The sequence below is a fragment of the Jaculus jaculus genome, chromosome 2, assembly GCF_020740685.1.
Source record: "Jaculus jaculus isolate mJacJac1 chromosome 2, mJacJac1.mat.Y.cur, whole genome shotgun sequence".
Classification (NCBI taxonomy): domain Eukaryota; kingdom Metazoa; phylum Chordata; class Mammalia; order Rodentia; family Dipodidae; genus Jaculus; species Jaculus jaculus.
The window spans coordinates 120,310,055-120,336,811 of record NC_059103.1 but is presented as its reverse complement, the minus strand read 5'-3'; the positions used below and the strand labels follow the sequence as shown (position 1 = coordinate 120,336,811).

Here is a 26,757-nt window from a genome sequence, read left to right as displayed (position 1 = left end):
TGTTTATGATGCTATAAGAGCATGTATCTGAGACACTTGTTCTGGAATGAAAATACCATAAAGGCTTTCTAGAAGGAGTTAAGTTAAAGATAAGAGTGTTGATTATATGTAGAGGATTCAAATGTGTGTGTTAGGATTTTCAGGAAAGAATGTAAGGAAGGTGGAGAGGTAGTATTTATAAAATGATGCCTAGTTATTTTCCAAGATTAAAGAAAGACTGGGAGTTTATAGGGGGAAAGTGGGCTCTATAGCCAGTGAAGTAAATAAAAGTATCACTTTCAAGGAAAGTAAGTTACCAGGTAGGTCATACTAGATAGAGGGAAACCAGTGAGAAGTCTTGGTAGTGTCCTAGCAGGGTATGAGATTGGCTTGGGCACATCTCCATTATGGATAATGCAAGCAGCAAATACTCTAAGAGTTAGGGTGGTGAGTTTGAATAGCTAGGATCCATAGAATGGCTGGATTTAGAGTAAAAGAAAGGCAGATACCAGGCTAGACTCAAAGGTTTTCAGGACAAGTATCTGAGCAGATGGAGTAATGCCAGTCATTAAACTGAAGAGGAGAAGGCATGGCCAGGTTGGAGGATCTCCTCAAGTGTCTCAACTACAAGCTTGCCTAAAAATGACAACTGTATAAGACAACACTCCATGTAGCCTTTAAGTCCTGTTTGTTAAATATGGGACTTCACCATTTCTACAATAAAGTCGGCACCTAAAAATCTAATCGGAGTCTATATCATCAACCCTAGATGTCTTGGTTTCTAAAGTAAGGTTCAGAACAAAACTGTAGGTCTTAAGTAACCTTAATTACTGAGCAATTTGGATGGGGATTTCAATCTCTGGGTTTCTAATAGATCTTTGGGAAGACAAGATTACCTTCTTTTCTTTTGGAAAATAAAACTAAAGTTTTCTCTCTGTGTTGATCACAGAGGAGGATTATGAGCCACAATTAGGAGCAGAGCTATGTTCCCTTGCCCTATCTGACAGTTTCATCTGCACTCCATATAGTGGTTGTAATCATCTGGTTACTTCTTTTCCTCTGCTCAGCATGCAGCACACATTGTCGAAGCTGTGATTCACAGACCAGCTGTACCTCCTGCCGAGACCCAAACAAGGTGCTGCTCTTTGGGGAATGCCAGTATGAGAGCTGCACCTCACAGTACTACCTTGATGTCCCTACGAAGACATGCAAAGGTAAATCTCTCTCTTGACTGGGATACCCTTCACTCTACATGTCAAGTCCCCAAACTTGGGAAGCACCTCATCAAGTGTTTTGACTTTCTCTGATGATGGCAGGAATGATGTAAGTATGTCTTCATTTATGTGCTTATTAAGCAATTTTCTGAGTAATTAGTAAGTGCCAAGCATGGTACCTGCTATTGCTGATTAAACTAGAGGTAGCAAGGTGCAAACCCATACTTGTACTTGGTTCATAGAATGCTTGGCTTGGCCCACCTTACGTTCTGATGTTTCAACGACTTTGTTCCCTTTTACACATCAGAAGACTTCACATACAAAAGTTTCAATTTTAGGTTTTTCTTTCAAAAAAATATTCAGATCTGGCACTACAAGATTTATACCACCATAATACAACAGACTGTGTAGCTCCCATCCTCATGGCCTCTCTGCTTCACTACAGTCCCCACCATTCCCTAGTCTGTCACACCAGGCTATAGCCTCCATGACCCTGTAAGTGTTTGCATGAGCAGCTCAATTGCTGGGCTGCAAATTGATGAGGTCAGGATTGTGTCTGATTTGCTCTTCTCTGATTAATATGCTTCAGTGAGTGAAGACAAAGTCCCTGTCCAGAAGGAGTGAGTAAGGAGAGGGGTCAAAAAGTAGGCACCTTTTCCTTGTTCTCCAGTGAGTGGAATTATTAGGGTCTTTGGTCTAACTGGTAGAACTAAGCAAGGCAAAATCAGAGTTAAGAACTGGTTTTGTTGGATTCTTTTGCCTTTCCCCTCTTCGATCCAGCCTCTGTCCACATTTCCTTCCAGCTCTCTGGTTCTGGCTGAGAAATGAGAGCTCAGATACAGAGGTCAAACATCTGTCAAGTAAACTTGGGAAGCTTGAAGACGACTCTGCAAAATTGCACTTTCCATTCCAAGACATTCTACTTGGTTGTCAACTTAGGTGGTCGGCTGCGTTCTAAAACCACAAAAGCTTATTCTGTTTTTCCCTTCTATCCTGGGTTTGTCAGTTTACAGTGAAAAACAAGATTATTGCAAATCCTCTCTGTTGTAAATGATTTCATAACTATGCCGGTTTTCAAGTTCTGTTTCAGTCATTTTCCCTCAGGATGGATTCAGCCAAATAAATGAGGGAGATTATCTTTATAAACCTTGGAAGCACATGTACTCTCTTGCACATTTACCTGTTACCTAGGGACTTAAAAATATGGCATCAAAGAAGAGAAAAGGTGACTAACGAGAAGTTTTCCCAGCTTCTTAGGTAGAAAAATGGACTTGAGGCAGTCTTGAGTAGAGATATGTTCTTTAAGGAAAACAGCTTATTGGCAAGCCTTTATTAAGCTGTTACTATATGCCAACCACTCAATTCATTATTTATTTATTGTGATGAAACCAACGCTTCACAGATTCTAAGCGCATAATTTATGAGTGAACTGAACCTTCATTATTTCATTAGCCTACACTATGACCTTATGAAATTGGTACTCTTCTTGTCCATTTTATCCAGGCTCAAAAAGTTTAAGAGTGGTATATAAGAAAATAAAGATAAAAAACTAACAAAGTGGGGCTGAAGGAATAGCTCAAACAGTCAAGAACTTTCTGTGCAGGGATGGTGTGGTGGTTTGAGTGTGAATGTATATACCCCATGACCTCAGAGATTTTTGATTAAAATGAGCTTCCAACTTTAGTCTCCATGCTAGGGAAGAGGTGTGCCACTGGAGGCAGATCTTTTAGTCCAGTCATACAAGGTGTGTAGAGAGCCAGTTTTTTATATAAAATGTATTATTATTATTAACAACGTATTTTCTTTGGATACATCATGTGTTGGTATCCTCTTTTTCCTCATCCCTGCCCACATTCTGCTGGGGACCCTCCTCACTAGGATTGCAGGTATTCCCTATGGGGTTGTGGGTTATGTATGTGGGAGCAGCAGACAGTTATTTGGGCGAGGGGGGGAATGCCTCTGGGCACGATGTCTCCACCTGTGGCTCTTAGTCTTTACACCCCTCTTCCACAAAATTCCCTGAGCCACGGTGGGTGTGTGTTAAGTATACTTCAGTGATGAGCTCTTAGGAGCCTCTTGATAACTGCTTTGGTAGGTGTTGAGTGTCCCCAGGGTCTGTCTCCTATATCCTGGTGCTGATTATCAGGTTCACCATAGAAGCAGCGCTCTTGCTCGTCTCCCTAATTCCTCTGTGGTTTCCACTGTGGCTTGGCTGAAGTGAGAGGGGTAGTTAGTTAATCTCCTCTAGTCTCACTACCTTCTGAAAAAGAAAAACAGATTCTCCAATGGAGAGTGAGACAGCACAGTTTAAATAAGATAAGTATTATGAATTTAGGGAGAATTTGATGTATGAAACCCCTTTTTTAGCCAAAGACTAATGAGAGTTTGACACTGGAGAGAAAAATCTTTGTCTCCATAGAATTCTGATCTGGTTCCCAATTCCAGATCTGGGTTCCTTTACACTGAGTGGACCTCTTAGCCCATCTGAAAGCTATTGGTTACCCACTGAGGCTGGGTGCCTCTATTGCACTTGCATGCATATCGTGTCAGGGTGTTTGCTTCTGAGTTGCTTAGACCTCTGGTTGCTCAGACCATTGTTGGCCACTTTCCCCCAGTAGCTTGTGTGGCGCTTTCCAACACTAGATGGGCAAAGTGTCTGAGGATTGTAGAGAGCCAGTTTTGATCCCTGGCTGCTTGTGTATTCCGGCTGTTGATGGTGTCTCTCTACTATGGATCTATCTATGGAAGCAAGTCAGCTTCTTCCTCCATGACAAACCTTCCTATGGATTCCACAAGACTGAAATAAATCCTTTCCTCCTATAAGCTGTTTCTGGTGAGGTGTTTTTCTCAGCAACAAGAAGGTAACTGCAACATACTTGAACCTGAGTGTGATCTCCAGAACTCATGTAAAATGCTGAGCACAATAGCATGTACCTACAATCCCAAATCTTGGGAAATAGAATCAGGTGGACTCCTGGGTTTCACTGGCCAGCCATTCTAACATAGTTGGTGAACTCCAAACAAATGCAAGACTGTCTCCAAAAACAAGCAAACAAAAAGGTAGACAGCGATTGAGAGGAGCAATACTCAAAGTAGTACTCTGGTCTCCTTCATCCCATGCACACACAAATGCACTCACAAACACACTAACATGAATGTCCACAACTGTTCATGTGTGTACCTGTGTGCACATATACAAAGTATATTATAGTGATGACTTAGTCTAACTTTAAAACCTCTGAACTGACCATGCAAGCTTGATGTGGAAACAGGCCCTTTGCTCTGCCTTCCTGATTGAAGAGCCCCTGAGTCCCCAATTCCAAGATACCCTGCACCGGAGGGTGTGCACAATGGGCGTGGAGGGAGCTGGCCAGATCCCTGTTCCCTGGGGCTTCTTGCATTTTTCTGCTCCCAGTATTAAGACCTCAGTATAAGACTGGAAACTCTTCTCCTACTAGAAGAAAAAACAGGAGGCACTCTGCACAATATAGGAGTGGGGAAACACTTCATAAACAAAACCCCAGTAGCCCAAGAAATTAAACAATCACTCAACAAATGGGATCTTGTGAAGCTAAAAAGCTTTTGCACAGAAAATCACAACATAAGCAGAACCAACAGATTACCCACTGGATGGGAGAAAATCTTCACCAGCTATCCACTGACAGAAGCCTAATATCTAGAATCTGCAAAGAACTCAGAAAGCTAAATTTAAAAAAATCAAACAACCCAGTCCAAAAGTAGGGCAAAGAACTGAATAGGGAGTTCTCAGAGGAAAAATTACAAATGGCTAATACACTTAAGAAAATGTTCAATATCCCTAACCATTAGGGAAATGTGAATTAAAACAACCACGAGATTTCACTTTACTCCAGTAAGGATGGTAATAATTTAAAGAAAAATAAATCTAACAGGGACTAATGTTGGCGAGGATGTGGGGAAAGAGGAAACTTCCTCTACTGTTGGTGGGAATGGGAATGTAAACTTGTACAACTGCTATAGAAATCAATTTGGAGAGTCCTGAAAAGGATGAACATAGACCTATCAACAGACCTGGTTATTCCCTTACTGGACATTTATCCTAAATACACCATACAGAGACATTTCTTCCACCATGTTTATAGCTGCTCAATTCATCATACCTAAGAACTGGGATCAACCCAGATGCCCATCATCAGATGAACGGATAACAAAGTTGTGGTACATTTACACAACGGAATTCTACTCAGCAGGAAGAAAGTAAGATACAATGAAATTTTGCAGGCAGACTTGGAACAGATCATAATCAGTGAACTCACCCAATCACAGAAAGACAAATGCAGCATGGTGTCACTTATCTGTGGTTCCTAACCTGGACCTGCTCGAGTTGCTATCATACCTGATAGGCAACTCAAGGCCCAGACAACAGGAATGGAAGGGTTTGGGGGAATGGAGGGAAAGGGGAAGATGGGGGAACCAGACACAAAATTAAACCCAAAGTGAGCTGATAACATAGAAACCTTTATCCTTGTACATAGACTAAAATATATAGCCCTCAAAAGGAGTAAGGGAGGAGCACCTGAAAAGTAGAGATCTGATGAGTGTGGGATGAAGCCTAAGATTAAATTTTTTTTTCTGTCTCTGACCTGTTATTCCCAGTACCAGAGATTGGTTGCTACCCACATTGAGCTGTTGAATGGAGAGACCTATGAGGTCCCCAAATCAAGACAGCTTTCTGTCAAAGCACTTGATTACCTGCCTGAGGCAAAAGCTAAGCCTCTATTGCTGAAGACACTATATGCTGCTGACATAGAATGGAATTCAGAAGAATGCCAGTCCCCAGACAGTTAGCCTGTCTAGTGCTAGAAAGTACTACATGACCTACTGCAGGGAAGTGGCCAAAAATAGTGTGAGCAAGCAGAGGTCTAAGCTACCCAGAAGCAAACACCTGACAGGAGGTAAACACCAGTGCAATAGTGGCACACAGCCTCAGGGATAGCCAGTAGCTTTCTGATTGTCCAAGAGATCTGCTCAGTTTAAAGGAACCCATATCTGGAATTGGAAACCAGATCAGAATCCTATGGAGACAAAGATTATGTTCTCACTAGTCTTTGGCTAAAAGAGGGTTATGTACATCAAATTCTCCCTAAATTAATAATGCTTATCCCATTTAAACTATGGTGACTTAACTCTCCATTGAAGAGTCTGTTCCTCTTTATCAGAAGGTAGGGAGACCAGAGGAGATAAACTACCCCTCTCACTTCAGCCAAGCCACAGCTGAATCCACAGAGGAATGGGAAGTTGAGCAAGAATGCTGCTTCCATTGTGTTCCTGATAATCATTACCAGGGTGTAGGATATTCAACACCTACAAAAGCAGAGAGCCAGAGGCTCCTAAGATGCTCATCACTGACTTAAAACACACCCACCATGGCTCAGGGACTTTTGCAAAAGAGGGGGTGGAAAGGTTGTAAAAGCCACAGGTTGAGACATTATGTTCTGAGGCATCCCCTCTCCCCCAAAATAACTGACTACTTCTCCCACAATGCATAAACTATAACCCCATGGGGAACCTGCAACCCTACTGAGGAGTGTCCCCAATGTAATGGGGGCAGGGACTAGGGAAAGAGGGCATTAACACATGATACCCTAACCCATACAAAACATTTTGGTAATAATAATAATATCATAAACATTTTAAAACATCTGAACTTAACCATGCTTTTCCCCCCATGTGCCAGGCACAAGGTCTTACCAGCTAGAACACGGGATATCAAACATGAGTTTTTGACTTCCATCGGTATTGCCTACGTCATTATAAGCACAAGCAACAGCCATAATCACAACTGCAATCAATAATAATAATAATAATAATAATAGCATCAACATATTTTCCTACTCAGTAGTTGTGAGGCTCAGCCAGCCTGATAATGTTCATTTCTAATAATCCCTCTGGATGATGAAAGTTGACCTCACCACAGCACATGCTCCTTGAAAGCAGGAGAGTCCCCACCTCCCACTTTTATTTGCAGTGACATGCATCCCATCAGTGCTGATTGAGCAAAGAAACATGTAAATGAGTAAGTTCCACTGCCCTGAATGAGGCCTTCTGTTGTTGCTCAATAAGCACTTTCTTTCAGGAAAGTTCCCTATGTTTCCTTTAAAACAGACATCACTGATTTGTTCTGTTGTGCTGCCAGGGTCTTGGGAAGTCATGTGAGTAATGTGCATGGTGGAAGCAAATGCATTCCTGGTTGGTCTCTCCTTTCCCATTTTCCTAGTGATCACTGAGCGTTTGGAGAAAGTCAGCATGAGGCTTGTGGGGCAAGTTGGCGATGGCATAGGGCAGGTTTGACATGATGACTTAGCATGGCACAGACAGGAAGTACTCAGGCGCCCCTAGAATAAAGCCGAGCTGACCTGTTTTTCAATAGCTGCTGACAAGCAGCTTAGCATAGAGTTGGAGAGCTCCTGGTACATCCCTGTGTCTGACATCATTAGGAAACATTAAACCTCAGAGACGCATCTGGGATACTATAAGCCAAGACCTTGTTACAACTCATTTAGGTGACATCTCTTGTGGTCTCCTCATTTTAACCCTCAGAACTGCAGACAGTTTCCCTCTGTATGAGATTTTGGGACTGAGGGTAGATAGCAAGGAAGCTGATCTAATGTAGACTTTCTTTCTAGAGTGTGACTGGAGTTGCAACGCTTGCAGCGGTCCTCTGCGAACTGACTGCCTACAGTGCATGGATGGCTATGTTCTGCAGGACGGCGCCTGTGTGGAGCAGTGCTCACCATCATATTACCGAGATGCAGGCTTCTGCAAGCGTAAGTGTGTGGAGGCCTTCTCTCATTTCTGGAGAGCCTGCAGCAAGTTTTCCTTGTAGATTTTTTTTTTTTTTTTTTACTCAGTCTTAGTTTTTTGTTCAAATCTCTTTGTTAACAGTAACAATTTAGTTTTCTTTCTCCCATCCCCTAGTACAACATGTGCTAAAACCTGATGACAGTGGGACAACCTTGGAGTTACATGGCCATACAAACAGACACGTGTTAGCCATTACTTTTAAATTTCCTAAAAAATGAACAATCCTATTCTTCAGGTTCTATAGACCCAGGTATTTGAAACCATGGAATTCACTGGTTTCCTCACTGTCCTATATGTCATAAACCTCACCAACCCCCTCTCTGACCTCTTCTCCTTTCTATTCATTCTATTGATTTTTTTTCATTTTTGAGACTGGACATCGCTGTGTAGCTTGTGAAGCCTCACACTAGCACTCCTGCTGCCTCAGCCTCCCAAGTGCAGAGATGCACCACCATATCCATCTCCCCAGTACCTTCTTTAGTTTTGATTTTGACACCACAGCATCCTGAGACCCTGAAATACCTGCCAAAACTGCACAGAGAACATTCCTGAGAGACTGACCACTGTCGGGATGAACCAGAAACAGTTGATACTTGAACAAATGGTCCCAAGAACCAAAGACTAATGAGTCATTATAGCAGTCAGAAACATCTGCCAGTCCCTCTAGTATTTGTCTGTCATTTCATATTAAAAAATTTTTTTTGTTTTTATTTATTTATTTGAGAGTGACAGACAGAAAGAGAAAGAATGGGAGTGCCAGGGCCTCCAGCCACTGCAAACGAACTCCAGACTCATGTGCCCCTTGTACCTCTGGCTAACGTGGGTTCTGAGGAATTGAGCCTCAAACCAAGGTCCTTAGGCTTCACAGGCAAGCACTTAACCACTAAGCCATCTCTCCAGCCCCATTTCACATATTTTAATCTAACCTTTACTACAGAAGTGTTTGGGACGCTTCTGTTCTATAAGGAGGACACAGGTGATCTTGGGGGTGGGGTTACCAATCTCATGTTCTACACTGAGAGTGGTTATGACCAGAATTCCTCATGGAAGGCTTTTTCCCAGTGCTCCAGATTGAACTGACATTTAAACCTCCCTTCCCACAAACAGCCAAAGCCCCTTTGGAAAGCTATAAGATTCATGTTGATTTAACTTTTGTCTTTCAGGCTGTGTCAGCCACTGTGTCCAGTGCCAAGGTCCCCATGAGTGCACACGTTGTGAAGGGCCATTTCTCCTCTTGGAAACCCAGTGTGTCCAGGAATGTGGAAAGGGGTACTTTGCAGACCATGTGAAACACAAATGCACAGGTAACTCAAGTCTCTGCCAAGGTCTCTGGGAAGAAGTAAGGACTGTCAGTAAGTCACGTGTACTGAATCTCAGGTGACCCAGAGCATCTGAGTTAGAAGTAGAATGAAGGAGCTTGGCCTAAGTAATGAATGGCTTCCATGTACTTCTGCCAGGTCCTGGTTAAACAGGATATAGGGAAAAGGCCCAGTCATTCTCTAGCATGAATCAATATTGTCCCTACAGGCCCTTATGGAGATAAAGCCAACATTTTGTGGAATGTAAAGTTTATATTGAATTGTAGCAAAGTCTCTATTACAAATGGATCAGCTGTAACATAGACATAACATTTTCAGTGTGTATACTAAATCACCCATGACCCTGATATTGGCATTATATCCTTGAAAACTAGGATTTGAGGGAATACTTTAATGAGACATGTTGGGGCTTTTAATATTAAATTAAAAGTTAAACCCAGTCTTCGAATACACTGGATCATTTTTAAAATTTCCCCTTTCTTCTCATCATGCTATCAGAACTTGATGCCATGTGCACCTCTTGAATGAATTCCTGATGTTCAGTAATAATGCCATTGAGTAGGTATAGCATTCTACACTGTATTTCACCAGATTTTCTTCATTTGTATTATCTCATTTAAGAGTCACAATGACTTGGTAAAATGACTGCAGACAGTATGAGTCCTTTTCACGAGTGGAAAATAGAGGTGCTTAAAAGTGTTAAGATAAAAACATATTATAAGCAAGTATGAAAATAGAAAAACAAATAAATATCAAATAAGGTATACTGTAGCTACCTTTTCATTGCCGGGACAAAATACTTGACCACAAGCAATTAATGGAAGGAAAGGTTTTATTTTGGTGTGCAGTCTCAGGAGGAATCTTCTTGATGTCAGAGAAAGGATGGCAGGGCAGAGGGCAGACATCACCCCTTGCTAGCAGGTGGAAAGTCGCAACAAGAAAGTGAACTCAGCTCTGGCAAGGGGGAGCTGGCTATCATACCCCAAAAGTCCCTGTCAGGAAGACACCTCTTCTAGCAAGGCTGCACCTCCCAAATTGCTGCCGTTGGGGACCAAGCATCCAAAGTACATGAGCTTATGGGAGACATCTGATTCAAACTGCCACAACGTGTTAAGGAAACAAATACTAAACCCAAGATTACAGATTTTAGTCCAGAGTTGTTCTCACGGTGCTACACAGCCTCATATCATAAGTCCTAACTAGGGAGCAGAAATAAATAGGTAGAAAGCAGCCGATCCTTAGAAGATCATTGGCTTGATCCAAACAAGTAGTTGTGTGGTTCTTCACATACCTTGCTCAATTAGTGCTGCTACTTCCACTACTGCCATGACAACCACTGTGACAATACTGACAATTACAATGATAACTAGAACAGCAAGAGGGAGAATGAGTACAGGAATGCAGCTGAGCCCTTATATATGTGTACCTGGCAGCCCATGTTGTAATGCATGAAATCCTTTCAACCATTACTTGCGTTAGGTACTCTTTCTATCCTTAACTTTTTTAAATCATGTCATTTTTTTTAAAATACTTTATTTATTTTCAAGGAGACAGAGAAAGAGACAGAGGATGGGCACACCAGGGCCTCCAAACCTTGCAAACGAACTCCAGATGCATGCACCATTTTGTGCATCTGGCTTCATGTGGGTACTGCGGGGCTGAACCTGGGTCATTAGGCTTTGCTGGCAAAAACATTAGTGGCTGGGTAACCTCTTCAGATCTCTATCCTTATTACTATTATTATCTTTTTTTTTTTTTTTTTTTTTTTTTTTGGTTTTTCGAGGTAGGGTCTCACTGTAGCCCAGGCTGACCTGGAATTCACTATGGAATCTCAGGGTGGCCTCGAACTCACGGCAATCCTCCCACCTCTGCCTCCCGAGTGCTGGGATTAAAGGCGTGAGCCACCATGCCCAGCTCTATCCTTATTTTTAAGATAGATCGTAAGGTTGGCCTGTGCTCTTAATGTTCTCTCTCACATCCAGATTGTATAACCTGAGGGGTGGGTCTCCCTGTTGTGTTTCATCCCGCAGTTAGATCAGCTCCCTATGAAGCTCAACAAACAAACATGGACGTCTCTGTGCTGCAGTTGGGGACATTTGTTACTCGCGTGCTAACTCCTCTGGTTGTCACCCCTTCATTTGCCTGAGTGGTCCCAGCTGGGGGTTATGCCTCACTTGTGGTGTTCTCTCTTTGACAGCCTGCCCTTTGGGATGCTTACAGTGCAACCGCAGGGACCAGTGTCATCTCTGTGACCATGGCTTCCTTCTGAAGAGTGGCCTTTGCATGCCGCACTGTGTCCCTGGCTTTTCCACCCATTCATCTAATGAAACCTGTGCTGGTAAGATCTGCTCTGATGGTCTGATGACTTTACCAATAATTTTTCTGTGAAATACTGGGTTTCCTCTTAGGTAGCCTTCCTATTTTGGGGAAAACTCCAGTGCTACTGAGGAACAAGGGGCTGTTTGTAGAACATGACAATTAGGAAAACTCAAGTTCCGTGATCAACAGATGGAAAAATAAATAATCTGTGCTTTAAAAGTCATGACTATCAGATAAGAAATTTGGCAGAAACATAGGCATGTTTTTGAACTGCAGCCATTCTTTAGAAAATTGCATACATATCTACATGGATGTGTATTTATTTTTGTTCATATAAACTTGTCGTGCTATTCTGCCAAGGTACAATGGTACATCATTTTTTACACGGTGGAGATAAGTGATAAATGAATAATCTAATGGTGTGAAAAGACTTCTCCATTAGACTTATATATTTGAAGTGGATAGGTTACGAGCTGCTCTAGTTACTGTGGTAAATAAGATAATGTGTTAAAGGAATGGAACTAATCCTTCTCCACACATGATGTCCGCTGCACTTTCAATAGCAAAGAGAAATAAATTTGTATTATGTCTTACTTTTGTTCCCTGGAGTAGATGTGGTTACTTGAATGTAAATGGACTCAGAGCCTCAAGTATTTTTGATTAAGAAAAATTAAAAATAAATAAACTTCCTACTTAGTCTGCAGCAGGTAGAACCCTGCTGGAGCAGGTTTGTCACTGAGAGTGGTCCACCACTAAGGTGTGTATTGAGAGCCAGCGCATGCTTACAGTGAAGGCTTTTGTCTCTCTACTATGGCTGTGTGAAGACGTAAGCCAGCTTCCTTCACAATGATGAAACTTCCCCTGGAATCTGTAAGCCTGAGGTAAACCCTTTCCTTCCATGAGCTGCTTCCATGAGGTGCTTGTCCCAGCAATGAGAAGGTAACTGCCACCGTGGACAAAGCCTGGGAGTGGCATGATGGCTGGGTGCTCCTTAGTTTCTGTGTGTCATGCATCAGTAACAGGGGGCACGTGTTAAAGCCCACAGTCAATCACATATTCTGTCTTCACATTTATGATGTCTAAAAATATTAAGATGTTTTCAAAAGAAAAATGATGTATCTTTTACTTAAGTTATCGGAACTTTCTAGAGACCCTTAGTAAATCAGGCGTGGTGGCGCACGCCTATAATCCCAGCACTTGGGAGGCAGAGGTAGGAGGATCACCATGAGTTTAAGGCCAGCCTGAGACTACATAGTGAATTCCAGGTCAGCCTGGACCAGAGCAAGACCGTACTGCAAAAAAAAAAAAAAAAAAAAAAAAAAAGAGACCCTTAGTAATTGAGACGCTTACTGCTCTTGGGACATTTAATACAAGTTGACTTGTGAGAGTGCATTTCAGTTTTGTCAGAATAATCTTATGGTAGAAGTCATCCCTATGAAACTTGACATTCCTGATTTTCCTATATGACCTAGTTGTAGAAGGAATCACTGCCAGTTAAAGACCTTGGCAATATACCTCACAAGAAAAAAGAATAAATTCTACATTCTATCAGGAAACATTAATTCATCAGATGTTTTCTATGGACAGAAGCTATAAATTTTTTTAACAAAGTATATGTTTCATATGAATTCTGAATGTGAAAAACTAATCATCCTACTTTATTGTGGGTTGACTGGGACTCTTATAAGAAATGGTACCAGACACCTGCCTCTTTTATTGCCCATGGAGGATCTACTGTGACAGGTGTGTCAGGAAAAGACTGTGGCTCTAAAACCTTCCAGTTCATTAACATTACCTAGAGAGTTCATAAAATGAATGAGGTCCTTCCCCGAATGTCTAGGTCAGAGCCTCTCCCATAAAGCCCAAGTGCCATTATTATTTTAATAGATTCTTTATCATCATGATTGAAATATAATTTATATAACAAGTCTATCCTTTAAATCATATAACCCAGTGTTTTTTAGTATAGTCATAAAAATGTGTAACTATTGCCAGTACCTAATCCCAGAACATTTTTATCATTGTAAAAAAGAAACCATGGGCTGGAGAAATGGCTTGGTGGTTAAGGCGTTTGTCTGCAAAGCCAAAGGATCTAGGTTCGATTCCCCAGGACCCATGTAAGCCAGATGCACAAGGTAGTACATGTGTCTGGAATTCATTTGCAGTGGCTGAAGGCCCTGGTGTGCCCATTCTCTCTCTCTCTACCTCTCTCTCTCTTGCTCACTCAAATAAAATAAATAAATAAATAAATATCTTTAGCATAATCTTAGCAGCCTCTGGTCATTTTTCCATAACTCCTGCACCTTTCAACCATTAATTTACTTTGTCTGTGGATCTACCTGTTCTAGATATGGTATAGAAGTAGAATCACATGCATAGCCTGGTAGGCCTGGCATCCATGACTACTCTTATGTGGAGGTGCATCTGTGTGGTAGCATGCATCATTCCTTTTTAGTTTTATTAGTGAATAACATCACATTTTATGGGTCTAATCACAGCTTTTTTTAATCTCTTCATTAACTTGGAATACTTACATAGTTCCCACTTTGGGCTATTTTGAGTAATGCTGTCATGAACATCCATACACAAGTCTTTGGATATGCTTATTTGTTTTCAGTCCTCCTTGGTGTCTACCAAGAATTGCTAAGCCACATTTAATTGAGGAACTTTCCAACTATATTTCCAAGTGACAGAGCCATTTTACGCATCCACTGGTGATGCATGAGGGCTCCAGTGGTACTCTCAAAAGTACTTTTATTGTCTGTCTTTGTGAAAACAAAGTGACATCTGACTAAGGTTTTCATTTGCATCTCTATGGTGACTCATGTTGAACACTTGTTTGTGTGTTTATTGCCCTTTTTTATGTTGCTCTTTGGAGAAAGGCCTATTGAAATTCTTACCACTTCTTAAATTTGTTCATCAGCGAAAGAATCCTTTGTATGTTCTAGACACAAGTCCTTTTTCAGATTGTATTTTGCAAACATTTCTCACATTCAGGAGGTTGTCTTTTTGTTTTGATTTTTTTTGAAGCACAAAACATTTTTAATTTTGATGACATCCAGCCGATATATTTTTTCTCTTTTGTATCTTGTGCTGTTTTGTTATATATAAAAATGATTGCTTCATTCAAACAGTAAAATGGCATCTACTCCTTTAATGTCTTCCAACCGTTTTCTAATTTAACTTCCATTGAAGTCCTGTGTTGCCCTCATGTGCATCCACACTGACAACTCTTGGTTAGAGGATGCCTGAGTCAAACAGTAGCCTAGAATCTCCTATGTCTAGCTCTGAATTAACATTGCAAACTTCTTGAAAATAAGTAAATAGGACCTAAGTAGTAAATATGACAAGCCTCACCTTTTGGTTCATGTGTTTTCTAGAAAAAATGCACACTCCTAGTCTTCATGTGAATGGCTCCCTGACCCTTGCCATTGGTTCAATGAAGCCGCTGGACTTTTCTCTCCTGAACGTCCAACACCAGGATGGCAGAGTGGAAGACCTCCTGTTCCACATTGTGAGCACGCCCACCAATGGTCAGCTGGTGCTCTCAAGAAATGGCAAGGAGGCCCAGCTAGAAAAGGCTGGCCATTTTAGCTGGAAAGATGTGAATGAGAAGAAAGTGCGTTTTGTACACAGCAAAGAAAAGCTCCGGTGAGTTGGTGCTATTTTCGTGATGCCTCTGTTCCATCCTGGCTCTGCCTGCCTCTCCACCCCCAACCTCTTTCTCAACAGCCATCCCTCCTCGTCGGGGGAGATCGATATTCCACAAATGCTTTCAGCTGCCTGTCATCATTTTCCTGTAATTGCTTAGAGAGTGTACTTCTGTTTGAGGCATTTTTGCTTTATCATATAATTATGGATAATTCTCTGATGTGACAGGAAAATTCTGAGTATAATTACCCAGATTGTTGGCCCAGCAGAAACCAAACTTGTTAGATGGTTAGAGAGAGTTGCTTCCTCCACATGAGGGCAGTGCCAGGAAGTAGGGGCAGGTAAAGAATGGAAGACTGGCTTCTGAGGGTGTCTTGTGTCCTTAGAATTTCAGAGGAGGAAGGAAACTGAAGAGTCACACTTTACTTTTTATTATCCACTTTATGAGATTAATTGTGGCTAATTTCTAAGCCTGATCCAGTTTTCCCCTGATGTTACACATGCTCCTGGCTATGTTCCCCATCCAAGCTGACATATGCTTCAGGAATGCAATTGAGCGTTAACACAAATGCTAAACAGAAACCAGAAAATGAACCTCCAAGATTAGCCTCTCTCAGTCGCCTTCCCCTGCTCTGCTTCATTGGTGCAGATAACTTGCCATGGATGTACGTGTAGACATGAAATGGAAGTCCATGGAACAGCAAAAGGGACACTGTGAATACTTTCTCCTGTCCACATTAAACCTGAGTGTTTGCTCTTATTTTTACTGATTGATTGAAGTTCAGCTGCAGAAAAAAAAAAAACAGCTAACACTTTATCATTTGTACTGCAGAGCTGATGTTGGCACTGATGTCAGAAGATGCCATTGTAGGAATAAGAACAACATTTACTAAATGCTAACTTTGAGCCAGGTGTTCTTTACATGGGGTATATAAATTATATTTCCATCCTACAGGTAAGGAAATTGAGGCCTTGAGAACATGAATCATCTTGCTGAAGCTCTCACAGCCTGTGAATACAGAGCTGATACTTCAATACAACAGATTTCTAAGCCCACGCTTTTAGCCACAGTGATTTCTGCCTCCCTGATGAATATTCTAGGAGTAGCAGCCATACTCCCATCCTTAAGGGTTGAAGATTAGTGCACAAAGAAGCATAAACTGCAGAGGCTACAGAGACTCTGATGTTCATGTGGTCAGAACACTCTCCAAGTTCCTGGTCTATCACCTGCATTTGCTTTGGCTGCAATTATAGTTCTAAGTCCGTTTCTCTCTCCCACTTTCTCCCTCTCTCTCTCTCTCTCTCTTCTCCTTTTCTCCTCCCTTCCTCCCTCTCTCTTTTTACAAACACACACACACACACACACACACACTCATAGAGCTATGCAGCTCTGTACCTGGAGCCATTTGTCTTAGAATCTCTTTTGAAAAGTATGAAATTCCATAGATAACCAAAGTTAGCTCTTGTTTATTTCACTTCAACCACATATCACCTAATTTCTTACAGAATCTGAGCTTTGCACTCTTAAATAGGAGAAAGCATTTTAAGTTAGGGAGTTCTTGAAGTCTTCTTGGGGTAGGGGATGATGCCCATGGTTATTCATTCAAAAGCCACATTAAAAAGTAACAGATAGGGCTGAAAGGATTGCTTAGTGGTTAAGACATTTACCTGAAAAGCCAAAGGACCCAGGTTCGATTCCCCAGGACCCATGTTAGCCAGATGCACAAGGGGGTGCACGTGCCTGGAGTTCATTTGCAGTGACTGGAAGCCCTGGCATGCTTATTCTCTTTCTCTCTCTCTCTCTCTCTCTCTCTCTCTCTCACACACACACACACACACACACACACACACTCACTCTCTCTCACTCTCTGTCTCTCTCCCTCTTTCTCTGTCACATAAATAAATAAGATATTAAAAACATTTTTTAAAATGACATAAATAATGAGGTGGGCAGAAGCTCATTAAAACTAAATTATTTGTCTGTGCATGATACAAAAACAAAAGGGTCCATCTCATCTAACATACAAGTTTGTGCTTTATTTTTTTTTTTTCATGGAAATGCTGACCAACCATGATTAAGTCTGGAATTCTTTAAGATTGGATGGTCTTCTGTTTATAATGCTCCTGTGACGTAAAGAGCAATCTTTCCGTGTAGGCAGAATGATGGTGGCAAACTGAGATGACAAACACTGTTAGTGGAACTTGAGTGCCAACAAAAGTCATTTTCCTCCTTCTTTGTTCATGATGTTATTTCTGGAAGTTGCACTCTCTTGAAGCTTTGAAGTGGGAGTGGAGAAGGCAGGCCTGAAATGAGGCAGAAAATGAAGGGGAGGAAAGAAAATAGGAGAATACATGAGCAACTTTAAAGAGAAAGCCAGGTTTATTGAAGCAGAATTTCCACTCAATGAAATTCTCTGTTTTAAAGTGTGTTTCCTATGAGTGTTGACAAATGTGTACAGTCTTGTTGCCACAACCACAACCGAGACAGAAACAGTTCTATCATGCCAACCCTGCTCTCTTTGATGTAGTTAACCCTTCCCCCCATGGTTTCATGCTATACTTTCCCCTTTTTAAAGTGTCATGTGGTCGACTCAGACAGTATCTGGTGTTTTGTTGGCACTTGATTTTGAAATTCTTCTGTGTATTTCAGATGTAAGTAGTTAGTTGCAAGAATATATTTTAAAGAGCATTTGAAACAATGAACCCTGTAATAGACCTGAATCTAACTGCTTCCATAACACATTACTCACACATTTTGCCAGGTAGCCATGAGTGGTGTTTAGTTTGGCAGTTAAGGTGGGCAACTCTGTCTTCCTAAGGAATCATCTCTGAAGTTGCTAGAACAACAGTCTTTCATAGGAAGTCAGCATACAGCATAGTGAGACTTAATTGGGACCCTTGGGCTGAAAGTAATGGAAACCTACTAGAGCTAGACTAAGCAAAATAGTAAGACTTGTTACAGCTTGGCCAAAGTGGTTCATACCTCCAAGACGTTAAGTTCAGAAACTAGAACTTGGAACTGGAATGAGGACTCAAGTCTTTTAGTCCCATACTTCCCTGTCTCCCTCAAAAGGTCTCATTCCACATTCTCATTGATACATGCTAGTCACTGGTCACCCATGGTGAAATTTTTAGAGAATAAGATGTCCTTCATTAGTTCTACATATAGTGACTCTGTGCAGGGTAGGGAGACATAAATAAAGCCATGTAATTCAGCCTTGTAAATATTGCTCTTGGGATCTACTCACCTGAATATGGAAGGGCTGCAGGTAAAAGGGATCACTGAGAACTGGTTAGAGCTTTTGAGTCCTTCCATTCTTCAGTTTACCCACTAGCCTATAAATCACTAACCTGTATTAGCCTGAATATATATATTTCAGAAAATAAAATATTTATGTCATTTTATAACAATATCTAAGAACACCTAGTATTTTTACTTCTAACTCATATATTTGGTAATTTCTCTTTACATTTTAGATATATTACTCTAATGATCCTGTCCAAATTTTTACATGTAGACAGTGTGCAATATATATTTAATTCTTATTTTTCTGTAAATGAATGTAATAATTGTGTTTTCTCATTCCTTCCTTTGGGACTTCTTCAGGAAAGGATACTTTTCATTGAAAATTAGTGACCAACAATTCTTCTCTGAACCACAGCTGATCAACATACAAGCATTTTCAACACAGGTAAGAAAAATCCCAGGCAAATGCAAAGTAAACCTACTAATTCTCAAGAACAAAGAAAAAAAGATGACCAAGATGAATTAATCTTGTCTTAGTTTTATCAAGAAATACTGTTGGGAGTAATTTTTAATTCTTTGCATAATAACATCATTCTCAGTAGTAATTGTGTATGCATCTATAGTGCTGTATGTGTGCTTCATGTACATTACTTAGTTGATTTTCATGCCAGTTTTACAAACTACTACCCCCAGTTCAAAGATGAGGAAACTAAAACACAGGTGATTAAGTAATTACACTTTGGTGATGAAGCTAGTAAATAGTCAAATACTAGGAAAGCTGGCTTCAGAGTTTGTCTTCTAAACCATTACCTTTTGGTGGCTCACTTTACTACACTGAATTTGATAGTAAATCTGCAGAAAAATTTAAAACTGTTCCAGCTAAGACTTTTCTTGAGTGAATAGATTATCTGCATATATCCTTCCCAGTAGTATAGAGTGTATAGTAGCTAAAGGATCACAATAGGAATCTACTTTCATAAAACATAGTCATGAGCAGACAGAGACCTGAAGAAATTGTTAGAGGTGATGGGGTTCAGTGGAAAGGTCCAGCACAGTCATACATCATCACTCACCACTGTCAGATTGCACTTGTAGTAGAAGTTCTGAGAACTAGGACTGAGGAGTTGAATAGCTGAAATGTGCAAAAAGAATAGGAATAGGTAGGTAGATAGACTCATATACAAATGTGATTATCTGTCTATCTATCTATCTATCTATCTATCTATCTATCTATCTATCTATCTATCTATCTAGATAGATAGATAGAGTGGGGGAGGGGGAGAGAGAGAGAGGGAGGCTGATAATTTTAGAATTCTCACCTAGGAATTCTAAATTCCCACTATGTATATGATTATTATAATAACTCACTAAATACACACACACACACACACACACACACACACACACACACATATATATATATAAAGCAAGATGGTGGGAAATCATCCTGAAGAACTAAGATACGAAGTATCCAGATCTTATTGCTACATTAGTCACGATTCAAGGAAGGACATTGGATTATTGTTTTTAGCTGACATTTTCCTATCTTTGGTACCAAAGTGGAACTGACCATAGACCATGGATAACACCATAAACTAAAACCAGAAATGACTGCCAAATGGTATTAATAACTGAGCTCAACTCATATTAATGATGCTAGCACAGCAGAGGTAACTTGGAATTAGGAAGTAATTAGAGATTGATCCTAAAGTAAGTGTATAAATCTTATTTTAATTAAAACTAACACATGTGAACTCTATAAATATGGGTCAGTCTTAGGACGTAACTGGCTTAGATGTTTCTTAGTACTTAAACTCTGATGTTATTTTTTTATTATTTAAATCAGCTAGTGTAGTTAAGGCCAATGAAAGATCTAGGGTAGATATTGACAATCTTTTAATCTGAGATGGTGAGTTCCCAGGGTTCTCTGAGTTTTGTTTGTTTTTTCAAAATCAAGTGAGTAGATAAATAAACATATTTTGGATTTTTGTCATTGTTGTTTTCAAAGTAGGGTTTCATTCTAGCCCAGGATGACCTGGAAGTCACTATGTAGTATCAGGCTGACCTTGAGCCCACTGGCAATCCTCCTACTTCTGCCTCCTGAGTGCTGGGATTAAAGGCATGCACCACCATGCCCAGCTGAACTAAGCACATTTTTAATTCAGCAGAATAGCTTATTTTAGCTTTTGAAGGTGGAATTTTAGGAAGTTTAACTCATTTTGGTTCCTTTACATCTAAAATCTTTGTTTTATCTTGATCCTCCCTAAATCTTTCCCATGTAAGCTAATTTGGCATTTTTCACATTTTAGACATCACCTTTGACCTTCCTCTTTCAAAATATCAGTATCTACTTCTTCCCGTGTACAAACTTACAGAGCTAGAGTTCTCACTTGGGAATACTGAACAGCTACCTCCTGATTTCCTATGGTGTGATTATTATAATTATTAGACATTACTTTGATTGATATTGTAATTTCCAGGAGGCCAGGAGGGTGCTTAGGCAGTTTTAGAAAGAAAGCCGTCTGAATGAAGGCAGGGTTTTGAGAAAAGTCCTAGATGGTTCAACTTCAAACAATGGAAAAACTAAGATAATGTATTTTTTGGCTTGTGGCCTGATTTTCTGTGTGTCTATGTGAGGTTTTCTGTTTTTTTTTTTTTTTCTTCTTCCTTATGTGGCTCATTAACTTTTATACTTATGAAAGAGTGTTTTATCTACTTATTTTAGGTGATGGGGACAAGCCTGACAATCCCAAGGAATACATAGACATTTTCTTATGCTGACAGTGGCACAAACACTAAACAGGGCATTTGCCTTCCTCACCTGGGCCACAATCTTGGGCCACAGCTGAAGCCTGGTGGGGCTCTGTAGGAGTTAAATGAAAGAACTTGAAAAAAATTACCAGCAGGAGGCTGGAGGGATTTCTTAGTGGTTAAGGCACTTGCCTACAAAGCCCAAGGTGCTGGGATTTGATTCCCTAGAACCCTCGTAAACCAGATATGAAACCACATAAGCCAGATGCATAAAGTCGCACCTACGTCTGGAGTTCCTTTGCAGTGGCTGGAGGTCCTGGTGTGCCCCTTCTCTCTAAATAAATAAAAACAAAAATTATTTTAAAAAATTTCTAGGGGTAACTTGTATGAATTCAGAGGTATCTTACTGAGTCAGCACATTGAGTGAAGGGCTCAACTCCCAAATGCAAGTCCCAAAATCCTGTGCCTCCTTGTTAGTCTTTCCTGGATGTCTGGACTTTCTGAAATGGAGCTGTCCTGGATTGCAGCATAGGGCATAAGCACAAACCCTTATTCCAGAGAAATTAGAAGCAAGTAGCTTTGATGAATTTCATCTTATGAAGGCTATGGTCTTGAAACAGCTTAAGAAGCATTTAGAATTCAATTACTAAGACCTGCCATACCTATGACAAGTGCTTTCCCCATGGCACAGGTTGGTACTTGAGGCTCCTTAAGACTTGTGGAAATATCAAAAACAGGTTACATACAATCATGGCTTCTCAGTGCATTAGCCTGCTCAATGGCTTTTCTTACCCCCTTCCTTTCATCTCCACAGGCCCCGTATGTGCTGAGAAATGAGGCTCTCCACATCAACAGAGGAGAGCGGGGAACGATCACCACGCAGCTGCTAGACATCCGAGATGACGACAACCCACAGGACGTGGTCGTGGAAGTGCTCGACCCTCCACTTCATGGCCAGTTGCTCCAAGCGCTGCCATCCCCCGCAACCCCCATCTACCGCTTCCAGCTGGACGAGCTCTCCAGAGGCCTTCTCCTCTATGCCCACGATGGCTCAGAAAGCTCATCTGATGTTGCAGTCCTGCAGGCCAGTGATGGACACTCTTTTCAGAATATACTGTTTCGTGTGAAGAATGTCCCCAAGGTAGGCATCATTCCTAGAGTTAGAGTCCTTGTGCCTTCATGCGAATTTTCGCTCATGATATTAGTCTGCAGTGCTCATAAAGTTAAGTTACAAGTAAATATCCACTTTTTCAATTTATTACATAGATGCTCATTAAATATCTATTACATAAGATAGTGATTTTGTATGGTCCACCATTAATCTGATTCTCCCAGTATAAGACATTTGAGCTATTCTGATGATCTACTGCCATAAAGCTGAGTTGTTGTCCACTGTCCTCTTCTCTGTCCAGAGATGGAGGCATCACTGTTTTGGTTTTTTTTAAATATATTTTATTTATTTGTTTATTTATGTATTTATTTATTTATTTATTTCAGAGAGAGAGAGAGAGAGAAGGTGTGCCAGGGCCCCCAGCCAATGCAAACGAACTCCAGATGCATGCACGACCTTGTGCATCTGGCTTATATGGGTCCTGGAGAATTGAATCTGGATCCTTTGGCTTTGCAGGCAAATGCTTTAACCACTAAGCCATCTCTCCAGCACAGCATCAGTGTTTTTAATCTGTCCTTTCAAAATAGCTCATGAGATGAGAAACTCATTGTCAGGTAATCTTCATGAATGAAAAGAGGTTAAGTTCAGCCAGTCTATCCAGCCTAATTAAAGTGGGATGAAAGAACTTGAAGAAACCCTTCCTTCCATGCTAATCATGGGAATTGTTGCCTTAGGAGACAGGAACACGTGACTCACTCTGCATCCTTGACTGGCCACTTTCATATGTTCTGACATATCCATGAGTACTGTGTTCTGAATTGCTTAATGTTTACTTGATGTTTACCATTAAATCAACTTGCATTTTATTTTGGTCTCATCAGAACAAATGCTACTTGTAAAATGATGGGTTTAATATTGAATTATACTTTAGTAAAATATTAAAGTTAATATATAGCAGTTCTATCAAATTTCATACATGCACTATGTTCAGACACTCTTGAGAGTGTAAATAAGATGTGTATTACACCTTAGTCAATAATTGAGGTAACTTATGGCAAAGCAAATTAGTCATATTAAAAACTATTTTCAATCCTTGATGATAATTTCACTGGAAGCCTTTTCTCAATTCCATCACAAGTAACTCTTTCCAATGGGACTACATTGGGAAACTTGTGATTTTTTTTTTTTTTTTTAGCTTTTCTTTTCAAATATCACTACCTATGGAAATGTCATTAATGATTAGCTAGAGAGGTAGATTTGCCAAGGACAGTTTGAAATCACTTACCATTTTCTCCCCAATGATAACTCAAGATGGGCAATGGGGCCTCCTGAAGGGGAACAGCTGAATCTAATATGTTGTGCTAACTAGTTTCTCAGTCTCTTGTCTCATTATTTTCAGCTGCTGACAACAGTGATGGTGGCGTGAGAGAGATGAAGTGCATGAAGGCTGCTTATGAGGGAGAGCTGGCAGATGGCCACCCTGTAGCTAATCCTAATTATCACCCTCTCACAATCACCCTCGGGGATGAAGTTTAGTTCTGGAGGGAGGAAGTCTAGACAGACACAGAAAGTTTTCTTTTCTTCCTTCTTGGTTTCTTTCCAGAAGTTGTATAGAGTTGTGGTGCAGTCCTGTCATGGTCTTAATCTCAGTTTGGAGCTCAGTTCAGTGTATTGCACATCTTTTTATGTGGAATGGCTCAATATGAAAGGACATTTCTTAGATTTTGACTACCAAGACCAAACAAGGAAAACCAGAATTTAGTTCTTAAACGAGACACAAGTTTTGGAACCCTTGCAGTCCCCTCACCGTGTGTCATGCTCATGGTTTCCGTGTCTGTTTGTGATTCCTGGGACATGGCTTCGGTTGTCCCAGCCTCTCCCTCACCCTCTCTGTAATCTCTCCTATCGTGCAGTGGTCACAGGGCCACACGGCAATTCATAACCATGCATTGGAACAAGGACACCAGTGGCCTGATGGATACACTGATAATAAACTTGACTAATCATGATAAGGCTATACAAATAAATACTGTTTTTCCTTTTTTGAAGTAAGAGGCATTTCCTATATCACTTCTGATTTTTACAATACCCTTGGGAAGCATAGTGGCTATATTTCTTCTAAAGGAAATTATAGGATGAGTGGAAGTTTTTTGTTTGTTCTTTTTTAGCATTTATTGGGCACTGAAACATGATGTTAATCATTATTCCTTTTTATCTTCAGATTCATCCTATGATGTTTGTACAATTGACTTTAATTCACCAAAGTAAGAAACTACAGTACAAAAGGGTTTTCAAACATTCCTTTTCCCAAAGGTATTTATTGCTGTAGCTATGATTTCATTTCAAGCATGTTTGCCTCCTACCCCTTAACCATGGGGCTCTCTTCATTCTCACCTGTAGGTTTTGGTATTTTGATCACAATCTGCTCTCATTCCCTTGATGGGTAAAAGGAAGATAATAATTTATTCATTTTCCCAGTGTCCTGTTCAAGCAGGCTAGGCCCCAAACCTCCTGGAATCTTGTTATAAAAAATTGTTATTAAAAAAGGCTATTTATAATCCTAAGTCTGTGGAGCCTGAAAATGTAAAATGGCCTCACCTTTTACAGTGCGTAGGAGATAGGTCATGATGGGATTGGTTTAATTCTAAGTGCCATTTCTGAAGATGGGCATGACAGTTCTTTCCATGGAGGCTTCCTGTACATGAAATCTGGAGGGGAGGCAATTACTGGCAGATGCCTAGTTGGTAGTCTAAACAGAATGGACAAGGGATTTCTATTTAACCCACAGTGCATAGGCATATAAGTGAATCTTAATATTACTGTACAGAAAATCTAGCCTGTTTCCCTTCTCATAAGAAAGAATGAGAAGAAGGAAATCTTGTGAAATGATTCTCTGTTGAACAACGTACATTATAAAGGTGGATGGATAAGGAGATGGATATAATGCCTTGAGTGACATGGATCCTGTTTCCCTTCCTTCCACATGGTATCTTTGTCACATGAGAAATGCTGTAGACACATCTACTGGTGCTGAGGGGGTGGGGTTCATCTGGGCTGAGCATAGGAATTGTGGTCCAGATTCATTTTTGAGGTTGTACACCACTTTCCCCAAACTTGACGTGGCAGTGATTAAATGTGTCCACCAACTTAAGGAGTAGGGGAAGCTGCTAGGGAGAAAGGGGACTGGTGTTGAAACCTATTCTATTGGGGGAAGAGACAAAGGAAGGATTTTTTTTTTTTTTTTTTGGTTTTTCGAGGTAGGGTCTCACTCTGGCTCAGGCTGACCTGGAATTCACTATGTAGTCTCACGGTGGCCTCGAACTCACGGCGATCCTCCTACCTCTGCCTCCCGAGTGCTGGGATTAAAGGCGTGCGCCACCACGCCCGGCTAAAGGAACGATTTTTAAAGGTTAAAAGTAATAAAGAATGCTGTGCAGAATGGGCTTTCATTAATGGGATGAATTACCAAACCCAAGCTTGCTGATGATATGATTCTAAAGGAAGTGTGCATGTAATAAGGGCTAAAGCATAGGTAGGGGAAGTTGAGCTCAGTGGGAAAAGTGTTTATACTGCAGGCTTTTCTTGGAATTACCTGCTTTTCCATTAATTAAGATGCCTCTGAAAATCATGCCTTTTTTCCACTTTGGCAACTGTTGCAGTCCAGTTCGCATTGCTGTTAGAAATCACCCAACCAAGAGCAGCTTCTGGGAAAAAGAGATTTATTTTGGCTTACAGGCTCGAGGGGAAGCTCCACGATGGCAGGGGAAATCGATGGCATGAGCAGAGGGTGGACATCACCCCCTGGCCAACATAAGGTGGGACACAGCAACAGGAGGGTGTGCCAAACACTGGCATGGGGAAACTGGCTTTAATACCCATAAGCCCGCCCCCAACAATACACTCCCTCCAGGAGGCATGAATTCCCAAATCTCCATCAGCTGGGAACCTAGCATTCAGAACACCTAAGTTTATGGGGGACACCTGAATCAAACCACCACAGCAACCAATCTAATGATTTTTCTGACTTCATTTTTTGTTTGAGTAGTTCTTTTCTGCAGCTTGATAATGCTTTATTATTAAAAGGGCCCAAATATCACACTATTGAACTTGTTGGACAATCTTATTGCTGAGAGTCCTTTCTGTTGGTTGTATTGTCCATGTGTAGCTAAAAAGCCCTATTGTATTTACCTCAGTTTAGTTCATGCCTACTTCCCATTGGTGGTCTCACAGGGACAGTTTCATGTAATGCCTTGTGAAAAATACAAATATCAGTGGTGTACAGTATCAGTCTACTTCACAAATAATCACTTGCCACATGCCAAA

General features: G+C 40.8%; 1 protein-coding gene across 3 annotated transcripts in view; it reads left to right on the top strand.

The window, feature by feature from the left end:
• Fras1 (Fraser extracellular matrix complex subunit 1) overlaps positions 1-26,757 on the top strand; it is a 482,271-nt gene that overhangs the window by 312,703 nt on the left and 142,811 nt on the right. For all 3 annotated transcript variants that reach the window (XM_045144057.1, XM_045144056.1, XM_045144058.1), the window contains 7 exons: positions 1,047-1,193; positions 7,859-7,999; positions 9,200-9,340; positions 11,553-11,693; positions 15,055-15,325; positions 18,933-19,017; positions 22,138-22,464. In XM_045144057.1, coding sequence (XP_044999992.1) covers positions 1,047-1,193; positions 7,859-7,999; positions 9,200-9,340; positions 11,553-11,693; positions 15,055-15,325; positions 18,933-19,017; positions 22,138-22,464 — 1,253 coding nt within the window. The remainder of the gene's footprint in view (positions 1-1,046; positions 1,194-7,858; positions 8,000-9,199; positions 9,341-11,552; positions 11,694-15,054; positions 15,326-18,932; positions 19,018-22,137; positions 22,465-26,757) is intronic.